This window comes from Gekko japonicus, unplaced genomic scaffold, assembly GCF_001447785.1.
Source record: "Gekko japonicus isolate JY-2015 unplaced genomic scaffold, Gekko_japonicus_V1.1 scaffold838, whole genome shotgun sequence".
Taxonomy (NCBI): Eukaryota; Metazoa; Chordata; class Lepidosauria; order Squamata; family Gekkonidae; genus Gekko; species Gekko japonicus.
The window spans coordinates 689427-701452 of NW_015177034.1; the positions used below are offsets into that span (position 1 = coordinate 689427).

The window sequence follows — 12026 nt, forward strand, 5'->3', positions numbered from 1 at the left end:
GAAGGGAGAGAGCCCCGTTCGAGGAGGGGAAGGGTCGGGGTGGGGGGGCAGGGTTCCCTCTCAGCTGAGTCGGTGTGAGTGAGGCTCACCGTTTTCTAGCCTCCGGCGCACACACTTTTCCCTGCTCCGGAGCAAACTCAGTGATGCAGCAGCCAGTTCGCTCGCTCGCAACTTTTCTCCCCTCCGGCTCAGCTCAGGAAGGAGGGGGCTCCGGACCAAACGGATTGATGCAGCAGCCGACGGGCTCCCTCGCAACTGTAACGCCAGGAGCTCAGGAAGCAGAAATTCTGCTCACAAGACTCCACAGCTTAGAGGGAGCATGGGTGGAGGGGCCTGCCCCTGCCCTCCCTGGGCCTGGAGTTGGGGGGGGGGTCCTGAAGCAGGTCGCCCGGGCACGGCCGTGGAGAGGGCTGCTGCGTCCCGAAGGCTCCCCAAAGTTCCTGGGGTGGTGGTGGATGGATTCCTTCTGGAGGGCGAAGGGCGAGTCCAGTCTTGGCACCTTGAGGACCGACTGAGTTGAGTTCTAGATCTAGGCTTTTGCGTGCCAGCCCCCTTCCTCTGATCCGTGCATGCCCACGAAAGCTTGGCCCGGGCATAAGACTTGGTTGGTCTTAAAGGAGCTGCTGGACCCAAGCATCGCTCTGCTGCTCCACCCCCATCTAGGTAAATGGCATAAACAGATAAACCCGCCCTCTCCAGGGAGGAACAGGAGAGTGGCGCTGGCATCTGCGGTGTGCCCATCCGGACGCCCCTTTCCCCTAGCATTTTCCCTGCCCTGGTTTGGGTTGGAGGCCCGGAGCGTGAAGGGCTGCCCTTTGCATCGGAGGTCAAACTGGGCTGTGCCTGCAAGCCGGCTGCCCCCGTCCACCTACCTTTGCCTGGGCAACTGCGTGGCACATTCCGCGTGCCCAACTCCCGGCTGGTTTCGGAGGGCCCCGTGAGCGTGAGGCACCCTCCCGGCCTAGACTTGGGCGCAGCCACCTGTGGCCCCTGCCCGGCCCTGGCACCAGAGTCTGGCACAGGAGTGGCCAAACTCGCTTAACCTAAGAGCCCCGTAGAATAAACGTCAGATGTTTGAGAGCAGCAAGACAGGAACCAATATTACATTCACGTTTTGATTTTTTTAAATATGTAGATTAGCTTTTTATTAAGGTTAAATGAGGTTGCCAGAAATAAAGAGAAAAGGGGTCAGAACAGATATTGATAACGATATTTATTTGTTTGCTAATAATACTGTTTTGTCTGAGAGAGAAAGATGGAAAGAACGAAAGAGGTGGAAAGAAAGAGAGAGAGAGAGAAACAAAGAAAGCAAACAGATGGGAGGGAGAAAAAGTCTGCCTCCCCTTCGCTTCCCCAGCTGCCCTGCCAGGAGCCGCACAATAGGTGTGAAAGAGCCGCATGGGGCTCCCGAGCCGCAGTTTGGCCACCCCTGGCCTGGCGTCTCCGCTGTAAGGATGTTTGTGTCTCTCCTGTTCTCCTTCCTGACAGAGACACACGCGACCCTTGTTGGACACAGGCCTGGCAGGGAGGTGTGGCCCCCGGCACCCTTGTGCTTTCCAGTCGCAAATGTCCCGCAGTTGCCAGGCAGGGCAATCCACCACCCTGCCACTGGGAGACGCCTTCCTGTCCGGTGTCCCTAGAGGTCCCGTCACACACGCCAGTTTGGTGTAGTGGTTAAGTGCGCGGACTCTAATCTGGGAGAACCGGGTTTGATTCCCCACTCCTCCACTTGCAGCTGCTGGTGTGACCTTGGGTCAGTCACAAGCTCTGACACAGCTGTCCTTGAAAAAGAGCAGTTTGTGTCAGAGTTCTCTCAGCCCCACCGACCTCACAGGGTGTGTCTGTTGTGGGGAGGGGAAGGGAAAGGAGTTTATAAGCCGCTCTGAGACTCCAAGTGAAGGGCGGGGTATAGATCCAATCTCCTCCTCCGCCTCTTCTTCTTCTTATCCTTGCCGTGCTGGCCAGTGGCATTGCCGGTGGAGGTTTGTGGGTACCGCTGACTCCAGCATGCACAGCATATTAACAGTCACCCACTGCAGGATCTGACACTCTTGAGAATCTCTGCTTTCCTCGTGTTGAAGAAGCGGGAGGTTAGGTCTGTGGCGCTCAGGTCTTGAATGTGCAGGTGTTGGGCTGCTGTCTGATTAGAAACGGGGGGGGGAGGGAAAGTCCCAGTGGCTGGACCGTGGGTTTGGCTCCTTGGCCCAGTTGTGGCCCCTAATTGCCATATTTGGATATTAGCAGATATGGCATCCTTGTGTTGCTTTTTAGGAGCAGAGGGTCTTGCCTCTGGGCCTGCCTTAAGAAACCGCTTTGCTGCCACACAAAGTTGCAGCCGGACAGGTTTTCCCCTTCGGCAGTGGAGATGCGCTGGATATCTGGCCCTCCGCTGTTGCCTGGCGTCAGGGACGGTCCAGCCCAGGGACGAATGGACTGAGCTAGAATAGGCGCCATTTGCAGCCGGCCTCAGGTCGGCTGCTCTCTCAGGGCCGTGTATGCCTCTTTGTCCCAGACGCCCACAGGCGACTCCTTGTGCCGGAAGGATACCACCATATGCTTAGCTGAGGGCAGTGGGAGTCAGTCCCCCTTCTGGCTTATGCAGGAATCCCCAAGGTGGCTTAACAACAAATTTAAGACAGCAAAAACCGGCGGGAAAACTTCACCAAGTCAGCAGTGTAGCGTGAGTCATCTGCCCACACAGATATCCGCGGAGGGCCGACAGGAGAAAGACGCAGCGGAGCGAGGACGTCTGCGCTCTGAAAGCCCTTTGAGAAAGCACAGGCAGGTGTGGCCCAGCAGGGCGCAGCAGGATCACAGCGTTGCTTGTGAAAAGACTCCTGCCCTGAGGGTGCCGCCTCTCCAATCTGTGTCTCATTTGAACTCGGTTTCGGTTTGTCGCCGCCCATCCTGGATTTCAGACCCTGGTGCAGAAGTTCAATTGCCTCTCCCGGACCGGGCAGGGATGAGCGGCAGGGATGGGGGGCATCTACCCGTGGGTGGCATCGGATACCAAGTTTGGGATTACCGACACCCCCGGACTTTCAGGGTGCCAGCTAGGATCCCCCCCCCAGTCCTGCTTGGGACGCCTTTGGAGTGCTGTGCGAGTGGCACCTGGGGTGACGATCCGGCCGTGGGTGCTCCCCGGCTTTGCCTTCCTGCAGGGAGAGTCTCTGGCTTGGGTTCGGTGCCGTATGGAGATCCTGAGTGCTTTGCAAAACAAATAACCCTTTTTTGGCATGAAGAGAGGCTGTGGGCCCGCTGTTCTCTTGCCTCGAGCTGTCTCGCAGCTGTCCTGGGTGATAAAATGCCCAGGGACCTTGGCGGCTTCCGCCGTTATGCTGAGAACAAGGGATCAAGGTCTCTCCTCCCCCCACCCCCTTCTCCTTCGGGCCTCTTCTGCCAGATGTAGCTGGGAAATCCGGGCTGTCGGGCAGAAGTTGTGTGCCTGGCTTGGTTGTACCAGGAACCTTGGCGTTGCGGAGTCCATCTGACGGGGCCTCCCCCTTCCCTGCCATCTTGGAGGCTGAATGTTGGTCTCCTCCTGGCTCCTCCCGAGCAGTTCCACCCAAGGAGCAAAATCGTTGAGGGTCCTGCGTTTCCTCCCCTCTCTTTCTTTGACCTTCGTCCTTCTGAAATGTCACCCAGCCAGCGCAACAGCAGAGCCCTGGGTCTTGGTGGGGGCCAGAGCTGGGGGTGCAGGGCAGTGTTCCCCCTAAGCTGAGTCGGTGTGAGCCGGCTCACAGTTTTTTAGCCTCCGGCTCGCACATTTTTTTGTCTCAGCTCAGGAAGGGATGGGGCTCCAGAGCAAACTCATTGATGCAGCAGCCCAATCGCTCGCTCACAACTTTGATGTCAGTAACTCACCAAGTCCCCCTCATGGATCACTGCCTTGTCGTGGTGAGGGGGCTTGCGTGGTTCGATGAAGATGTGGAGGGCCACACAAGACGGACAGGCCACAGCCGAGAACTCAGACCAAGAATGATCCCCTGGAGAAGGAAATGGCAACCCACTCCAGCATCTTTGCCAAGAAAACCCCAAGGAGAAATCAACCCTGACTGTTCCCTGGAAGGCCAGATAATGAAACTGAAGCTCAAATACTTTGGCCACCCAATGAGAAGGGAGCACTCCCTGGAGAAGACCCTGATGCTGGGTAAGATTGAAGGTCAAAGAAGACGGGGACGGCAAAGGATGAGATGGCTAGACAGTGTCATCGATGCAACGAACATGAAATTGAGCAAACTTCAGAGGATGGCGGAAAACAGGAGGGCCTGGCGAGATCTTGTCCATGGGGTCGTGAAGAGTCGGACTCGACTGTGTGACTGAACAACAACAACAACTCACCAAGTAGACCCTCTGGTTTTGCATCCCAAAGGCCAGTGGTAGGAGGGGCTGTGGCTCAGTGGATGAACATCTGCTTCGGCCGGGGAAGGCCCCGGGTTCAAGGCCTGGTATCTCCAGTTAAAGGGACCAGACATCAGGTGACGCGAAAGATATATGGCCTGAGACCCTGGAGAGCGACTGGCCAGCCTGAGTAGTGTTGACCTTGAGAGACGGATAGTCGGGTTCCCCCTAAGGCAGCTCCATGGGTGCTGATTTACCGGCAAGGCACTGGGACCCCACAGGGAGGTCAAAAGCCCCACGGAGGTATTTGCAGTACAGAAATTGGAGTGGGAGGGTTATGCCTCCTGACCTCTGGTCATTGTGGTTCTTCTCTAATTCCCCTCGGGGGTAGGGAGGGAAGGAGAAGTTTCCTCCTTCAGAGCCCTGCAGCATCTCCCGTCAAAAAGGTCCAGGCAGTAGGGGGATGTGAAAGACCTCTGCCGGAGACCCTCGAGAGCCACTGCCGGTCTGGTGCTGTGGTTAAGTGTGCGGATTCTAATCTGGGAGAACCGGGTTTGAGTCCCCACTCCTCCACTTGCAGCTGCTGGTGTGACCTTGGGCCAGTCACAAGTTCTCTGAGAGCAGTTCTCTCAAGGGCAGTCCTCGAGAGAGCTCTCTCGGCCCCACCTCCCTCACAGGGTGTCTGCTGTGTGGAGGGTGGGGGTAAGGAGATTGTAAGCCACTCTGAGACTCCGAGTGAAGGGCGGGGGATGAATCCAACTTCTTCTCACTACCGCCCTTGATGGATCAAAGGTCTGGTTCAGTATAAGGCAGCTTTGTGGGTTCGTGTACAGGAACCCTGACCGGTGTATTGACTCTTCGTGTGCAGTGAATGTGGGAACCCAGCTGTGTGCGTGTGTATTGGGGGGGGATGCAGAGTGCCCCAAAAGTGGGCATCGCGTGCTCTCTGCTTTCTTGCCATGCGTGCCCACAGAGACACACGTGCCCTATCCAGGTGCCACATGCCCTATCCAGGTTTCCCTCTGCCTGCGGCTTCCTGTCTTCATCGCTGCAGCACAGGTGATGCACAGATGAGCTGGGTTTGAGTCCAGCGGCGCCTTAGAGACCAATGAGATCTTGGGGGGTAGAAGCTTTCGAGAGTCAAATATCTGACGAAGGGAGCTTCGAGTCTTCAAACCTCACCCCTCCCCCTCCACATCTTGTTGGTCTCTCAGCCTGCAGACCAACCCGGCCGCCCTCTGAAACGATACGCTGATTAGCGTCCTATGCAAGGCTCCCTCCAAGCTGTGGAGTCTTGTGCGGAAAATCCTACTTTGTGAGCTACCGGGCATTAAAGTTGTGAGCGAGCGATTTGGCTGCTGCAGAAACTAGTTTGCTCTGGAGCCCTCCTCCCTGAGCTAAGGCAAAAATGTGTGAGCCGGAGGCTAAAGAACTGCGAGCTAGCTCACACTCACTCAGTTTAGAGGGAACACTGGTCCTATGTAGCCAGTTTGGTGTCGTGGTTAAGTGCACGGACTCTAATCTGGGAGAACCGGGTTTGATTCCCCACGCCTCCACTCACAGCTACCTTGGGCAAGCTGTAGCTCTGATAAGAGCTGTTCTTGAAAAAAGAGCAGTTTCTGTCAGAGCTCTCTCAGCCCCGCCTACCTCACAGGGCGTCTTTTGTGGGGAGGGGAAGGGAAAAGGAGTTTGTAAGCCTCCTTTGGGTAATGAAGGGCGGGGTATGAATCCAATCTCTTCTACTTCAGTTTGGTGTAGTGGTTAAATGTGCCAACTCTAATCTGGGAGAACTGGGTTTGATTCCCCCACTCCTCCACTTGCACCTGGCTGGATGACCTTGGGCAATCTGTAGTTCTGATAAGAGCTGTCCTTGAAAAAAAGAGCAGTTTCTGTCAGAGCTCTCTCAGCCCCACCTACCTCACAGGGTGTGTCTGTTGTGGGGAGGGGAAGGGAAAGGAGTTTGTAAGCTGCTCTGAGACACCTTCAGGTAGTGAAGGGCCATGGGGTATAAATCCAATCTCTTCTCTTCTGTGTGTGGTTATTTATTTATTGAGTCAAGGCAGGCTATACGGGGTGAGCCACAACAGTCAACAAAACGAGACATTCAGTAAGCAGTGCATGAGGGTTTCCAGAGTCTGGAATCATCAGAAGAAACTGAAACACCGCATAAGTATTTGCATAACACTTTTAAGGGTGTTACAGAAATGACACCGATAGGATCCTGCTTACAATCAGCCGTACACAACGGCGTAGACCGCAGTCCTTAATCATTTATCCAAGCACGTTTGTAAAACCCTTCTGAAGCAGAGGCTGGATGGCCCCATCTGACAGCAGTGCTGGTTCTGTGAACTTCTGTAGATCACGAGAGGGAGGGCAGGAAGGGTTGCCTCAGGGCTTAGTTCTCGCGGCCCTTTCTTACTCGCCCAGGGAAATGCCGATCCCCACTTTGGGGTCAGGAAGCAACTTTTCTCCAGGCCATTTTGGCCGGGGATCCTGGAGGTTTTTTGTCATCTTCTGGGCATGGAGCAGGGGGTCACTGCAGGTGTGTGTGTGTGGGGGAGGTAGTTGTGAATTCCCTGCCTTGTGCAGGGGGTTGGACTAGATGACCCTGGATGTCCCTTCAGACTTTATGATTCTAACCCTATTAACCTGTGCAGCTAGGTTAACTGAGTGTGTTACATGAGAGCCAGTTTGGTGTAGTGGTTAAGTGCGTGGACTCTGATCTGGGAGAACCGGGTTTGATTCTCCACTCCTCCACTTGCAGCTGCTGGATGACCTTGGGCAAGCCCTAGTTCTGACAAGAGCTGTCCTTGAAAAAGAGCAGCTTCTGTCAAGAGCTCTCTCAGCCCCACCTGCCTCACAGGGGGTGTCTGTTGTGGGGAGGAAAAGGAGTTTGTCAGCCGCTCTGAAAGGCGAGGTATAAATCCAATCTCCTCTTCCTCCTCCTACACAGTAGGAAAGAGCCAGAGTCCAGGAGCACCTGAAAGACTAACAGACCTTGGGCCAGGGGGCAGGGGCTTTCGGGAGTCACGGCTCCCTTCTTCAGTTAGACAGAGAGTGGTCACAGTCAACGGTGGGACATTCAGTCACCAGGGCCTGAGGGTTTCAAGAGCCCAGAGCCACCAGAAGGAACCGAAGCCTAAGGACCATTAACTGAGCACAGACAAAAAACCTCATGCCTGTAAAGGAAGCCCTCAGAGGTTTTACTTCTGTGTGCAGATAAACCTGGTCTGTATATTGAAAACCATAGAGTTGCGGAGGCCAGAGTGGGTTCCAACGTTCTCGGAGGCAAGGGCCGTCTTGTGGCAGTGAGTTCCCCCTGCATCGCCCTGCTTCTATTTATTTATTTTTAAATTTATTTTATTATATTTATACCCCGCCCTCCCTGCAAACGGGCTCTGCCCGATCGGCCAGGGAGCTGCTCCGTCAACCGAGTTGCTCCGCGTTGCAGCCGTTCGAGCCAGCCGCTCATGTTCCCTCTTTCCAGGTCCAGATCTGCCGCTTCCATCTGCTCCTGCTGCGAGGCAAGGAGGACTCCTGGCTGCCGTCGGCCCGCCAGTGCAGGCATCGCTCGGGTTCCCAGCCCTCCAGGTAGGCGGGGACGGGACGGAGGGGACCCTGCCGCTCTGTCTGTCCGTGGGGCTACTGGGCGTGGGTTCTTCCTGGCCCCAATTCCAGTGCTTCCAGGCAGCCCTGTTTCCATCTGGGTTTTTTTCTGCATGCCCCACACAGAGCCTCCCTGATGTCGGTCAGTGCCTCTGCTCTCAAGACCAGCCTGAACGAGCAAGAGGCCTTTGCCTTGGTCTGAGCAAACCCTTGAGGGGGGCGTGGGGTCTCCTGGGAGGGAGACTGACAAAGCTGCAGGTGAACACCTCGACACCTGCCCCTTCTGCGGCCTTTGACGTTTTGCAGCGCATTCGGTTTTCAGGAGAGCTGTTCTCTGGCTAAAAGAGGCGCGTGGGGGATGCGGGGTCTTTTCACCTGGAAGTTTTCCTGTGGAGCCCAACCCATTCGCCTAATCAGCACCGTAGGCTCGTCCTATGTACAAAGCACCCGCGAACCTGGGTCCGCAGGGCCCTGCTCCGGGGAGGGCACTTCCATGCCCCCAGGTCTTGGCATTGCCCTTGCTTTCCAGCGCCGCCCCCCGGCTGAGTCGGCTGACGTCTTCCCCGATCTCTTTCCAGATTTCCAGCCCGGAGGGGGCTGCTGAAGAGGACGTTCCTGGGGGTGCTCTTGGGGATCCCGCTGGTGGGCGGGGTTCGGTACGCCCTGGCCGAGAAGCAAGAACGCCGGAAGATGAGGCTCCTGGTGGACGGCATGGGGCGCTTTGTCAGGTGGGCATTGGCTCCGGCGGCCTTTCCCCCGGCTTCGGGAGCTACGGGTGCAGGAGAGAGACAGGGCGGTGATTGGGATCCCCAAACCCCGGACGTGGCTGAGGGGCCGTGGCTCAGTGGAGGAGCCTTTGCTTGGTGTGCAGAAGGTCCCCGGTTCAATCCCTGGCAGCATCTCCAGCTAAAAAGGACCAGCCAGGAGGTGATGTGAAAGACCTCCACCTGAGACCCTGGAGAGCTGGATAGAGGGGCCGTGGCTCAGTGGAGGAGCCTCTGCTTGGCATGCAGAAGGTCCCAGGTTCAATCCCCGGCAGCATCTCCAGCTAAAAGGACCAGGCAAGAGGTGATGGGAAAACCCTTTCTCTGCCGGAGATGCCGGAGAGCCGCTGCTAGTCTGAGTAGGCAAGACTGACCTTGATGGACTGATTCGGTAGAAGGCCGCTTCGTGTGTGTTTTGGAGAGGCTCTGCTTGACACGCAGGAGTCCCCAAGTTCAATCCCTGGCATCTCCAGTTGAAAGGACCAGGAAGTAGGTGGCGTGAAAGAGCCAGTCTGGTGGGGTGGTTAGGAGCGCAGACCCTAATCTGGGAGAACCGGGTTTGATTCCCCTCTCCTCCTCCACATGCAGCCAGCTGGGTAACCTCGGGCAAGCCACAGTTCTCTCAGAGCTGTTCTCTCAAGAGCAGTTTCTCTCAGAACTCTCTCAGCCCCGCCTGTCTCATGGGGTGTCTGTTGTGGGGAGAGGAAGGGAAGGAGATTGTAAGCCGCTCTGAGACTCCGAGTGAAGGGCAGGGTGTAAATCCAATCTCTTCTTCTGAGACTCTGGAGAGCGGCTGCCAGTCCGAGTAGACAAGACTGACCTGGACAGACCAAGAGTCTGATTCAGTAGAAGGTGGCTTCGTATATGTGTTCATATGGCAGGACTACATAAGAGAGAGGGGGAGAGAAGAAGAAGGAGAAGAGCGTGGATTCATACCCCCACCCTTCAGTACCCAAAGGAGTCTCAGAGCAGCTGACAAACTCCTTTCCCTCCCCCTCCCAACAACAGACACCCTGGGAGGTCGGCGGGGCTGAGAGAGCTCTTGACAGAAACTGCCCTTTTTCAAGAACAGCTCTTATCAGAACTACGGCTTGCCCAAGGTCATCCAGCCAGGTGCAAGTGGAGGAGTGGGGAATCAAACCCGGATCTCCCAGATCAAAGTCCGCGCACTTAATCACTACACCAGACTGGCTCTCTGCGCCTGAACAGGCAAACCCTTATTGTACTGGGTAGGTTGCGGGGCTGAGCCTGGGTGTCCAGGCCTTGGCATGCAAAGAGCCGCAGTTTGGCCTCACTTGGCATCCCGCCCTCCGGCCCAGCCAGGAGGGGCACGGGTGGGCGGGCAGGCTGGGGGGGGGGCAGGTACTGAAGGAGGGGGGCACTGTAAGGGGTCTCTCTGCTCTTCCCCCAGGTCCGTGGGGCTGGGAATGCAGATCTCCCTGGACTACTGGTGGACAGACCACGTCTTGCTGAGGGGCCTGGATGAGGTACGGCGTCTGCGGGTTGGACGGCTTCCGTGGGCCGCGGGGGAGCCTCCCAGCCCAGGGAGCTTAAGGGGCATTTGGCCTCCGGGGTGGGCGGGGGGTGGGGGTGGGCAGAAGGATTCCGGGGCCCTGGACAGTGGGGGCGGGGCTTCTTTTTAAGGGAGGGAGGTTGATGACCTGACCTGGGAGGCCCAGGCTGGGCCAATTGCCTCAGATCTCGGAAGCTAAGCAGGGTCGGCCCTGGTTAGTATTTGGATGGGAGACAACCAAGCAAGTCCAGGGTTGCTACGCAGAGGCAGGCAATGGCCAACCACCGCCGAACGTCTCTTGCCCTGAAAAGCTTTGGGGGTCGCCATAAACGAGCTGCGACTTGACAGCATTTTTCCACCCTCACCGAACCTGGCTTTGCCCTGACCCTGGATGGCCCAGGCCGGCCCCATCTCATTGGGTCTCGGAAGCTAAGCGGGGTCAGTTGTGGCCAGTGCTTGAATGGGAGACCACTAAAGAAGTCCAGGGTCACTACGCAGAGGCAGGCCAGGGCAACACCACCTCTGAATACCTTACGGGGGTCGCCGTAAGCTGGCTGTGACCTGACGGGACTTTCCACCACCAGGTTGGTGCAACTCCCCCCCCCCCTCCCCAGCAGTCTTGAGGGTGCGGAAGGACGGGGAATGTCACCCCAAGGCGAATGATTCTCCATCGGAGGAGTGGTTGATTCTTGGCTGAGCACAGGAGCCCCGGGGGGGCGGGGGGACACACACACACACACACACACACTATTGTTGTTGTTGCTGATTTGCTTTATTAATCTCCCTCTCCTAGCTTATGCTGGGCTCTGGGCGATGTACAGAAAAGGCAAAACGCCATCAAACGAAAGACAAATTTTAAAATCCAAATACGGTGAATAAGAAGTGAAATCAGAGTAAAAATCCCAGGCAGCGACTGGACTGCCTGGCTGGTGGGCGGTGAGAAGGAAACTGAAACACAATATATATATAGGGAAGGAAGGGGGAGGGAATCGCAGAATCACAGAACGATAGAGTTTGAAGGGGCCCTGCGGACCATCTAGTCCAGTGATGGCGAACCTTTTAGAGGCCAAGTGCCCAAACTGCGACCCAAAACCCACTTATTGATCACAGAGTGCCAACACGGCAATTTAACCTAAAAACTGAGGTTTTACTTTAGAAAAAACAACTCAAACATTAACTTAAGATGATCCGAACATAGTAAGGAAAGCAATCCCAAATGCTTTCATTTACTTAAAATTATTTGGCAGAGAATTCGACACTTTAACAACGGTCTGGGCCTGGCTGGGGCGATGGCACGCGTGCCCACAGAGAGGGCTTTGAGTGCCACCTCTGGCACCCGTGCCATAGGTTCGCCACCACTGCTCTAGTCCAACCCCCTGCCCAATGCAGGGCCAGCCTAGAGCATCCCTGACTTAAAGATTTTAGCCGCTTCTGAGTCCCCATTGTGCTTATCCACAGGTTAAGATGGTCAAGGTTGGCAAGAGCCAAGCGGCTGGACCCAAACTGTGCAGGAGAGATTTGTTAAAGAAGCAAATCTGTGCCCAGTATCCTCAGCCTGCATCACCCTTCATAGAACCACACAGAGAATTTGAAGGGTCCCCTAGAGACCATCTAGTCCAACCCCCTGCCCAATGCAGGACCAGCCTAGAGCATCCCTGACAAATATTCCTCCAGCCTCTTCTTGAAAGCTGCTAGCGAAGGGGAGCGAAACCACCTCTCTAGGCAGCTGATGCCACCTCTCTGACCAGCTAATGTCACCAGCCGTTGCTGGCCTGAACCAAAAGTCTTTGGATGGGCACCGG

General features: G+C 56.1%; 1 protein-coding gene across 2 annotated transcripts in view; it reads left to right on the forward strand.

The window, feature by feature from the left end:
- Nucleotides 1-12026, forward strand: part of ADCK5 (aarF domain containing kinase 5) — a 32131-nt gene that overhangs the window by 535 nt on the left and 19570 nt on the right. Inside the window, exons 2-4 of one of the 2 annotated variants that reach the window (XM_015427959.1) lie at nucleotides 7829-7932; nucleotides 8526-8675; nucleotides 10123-10198. In XM_015427959.1, coding sequence (XP_015283445.1) covers nucleotides 7829-7932; nucleotides 8526-8675; nucleotides 10123-10198 — 330 coding nt within the window. Of the gene's footprint in view, nucleotides 1-7828; nucleotides 7933-8525; nucleotides 8676-10121; nucleotides 10199-12026 lie in introns of those variants that run through there. The other variant, XM_015427960.1, reaches the window with a different exon arrangement.